The sequence below is a fragment of the Pteropus alecto genome, unplaced genomic scaffold, assembly GCF_000325575.1.
Source record: "Pteropus alecto unplaced genomic scaffold, ASM32557v1 scaffold125, whole genome shotgun sequence".
In the NCBI taxonomy this organism is placed as follows: Eukaryota; Metazoa; Chordata; class Mammalia; order Chiroptera; family Pteropodidae; genus Pteropus; species Pteropus alecto.
In genome coordinates, this window is record NW_006436888.1 from 10898402 (window position 1) to 10899092 (window position 691).

General features: G+C 71.9%; 1 protein-coding gene across 1 annotated transcript in view; it reads left to right on the forward strand.

The window, feature by feature from the left end:
- Positions 1-291: 291 nt before the first annotated feature.
- The window catches only part of MMEL1 (membrane metalloendopeptidase like 1), a gene marked incomplete at its 3' end in the record, with an annotated part of 24409 nt that continues 24009 nt past the window's right edge, over positions 292-691 (forward strand). The window contains exon 1 of the mRNA XM_025048542.1: positions 292-445. Within this exon, the coding sequence (XP_024904310.1) occupies positions 292-445 (154 nt within the window). The remainder of the gene's footprint in view (positions 446-691) is intronic.

Consider the following 691-nt stretch of genomic DNA (forward strand, 5'->3'; position numbering starts at 1 on the left):
GACAGACTGGGGCGCCCCCTGCTCCAGGGGGCCCCAGGCGCTCGGCTCCTCCAGCCCAGGAAGGGCGTGGAAACACGGACTCCGGGCCAGGTGTGCGCTTGGCAATGGAGAGGGGGACCCAGCACCCCGAAAGGACCCGGCCCCTGCTCCCAACCAGCATCCGGCCCTTCCGGCCCGGGGCAGGGCCTCGGAGGCTCCACAGCGCACCTCCCCTGCCCTGGGTGGACGCTGCCGCTGTCCTTGGCCTGGCTGTGGCTCAGCTGTGCACCGGCCCCTTCTAGAGACTTGGTGATGGGGAAGCCGGAAAGGCCAGTGGGGATGGTGGAGATGGCCCGCCCGGCAGGGCAGAAGCGCCCGGGCTTTCTGGAAGGAGGGCTGCTGTTCCTGCTGCTCCTGGTGACAGGCGCCCTGGTGGCCTTGGGCTTCCTCTACGCCCACAGCAGAGGTGAGTGAGGACGCCCCCTCCCCCAGGCCCGTCCCCCCAGCACCCTGCTCTCAGAGACTCACGCCCACCCGCCCTCTGAAGGGTCTGCGCGCCCGCCCCGGGAGGAGCCAGCCTTGCCAAGTGGGCAGGCGGGGTCTCACTGGGCACCGGAGGCTGCGAGGCTGTGCTGCGGCCTCCGGAGGGTCACTGACCTGGCGGGGGGCGGGGGCCCCTTCCAGAAGGCTCTGCCCTGGCGGGGGCTGGAGC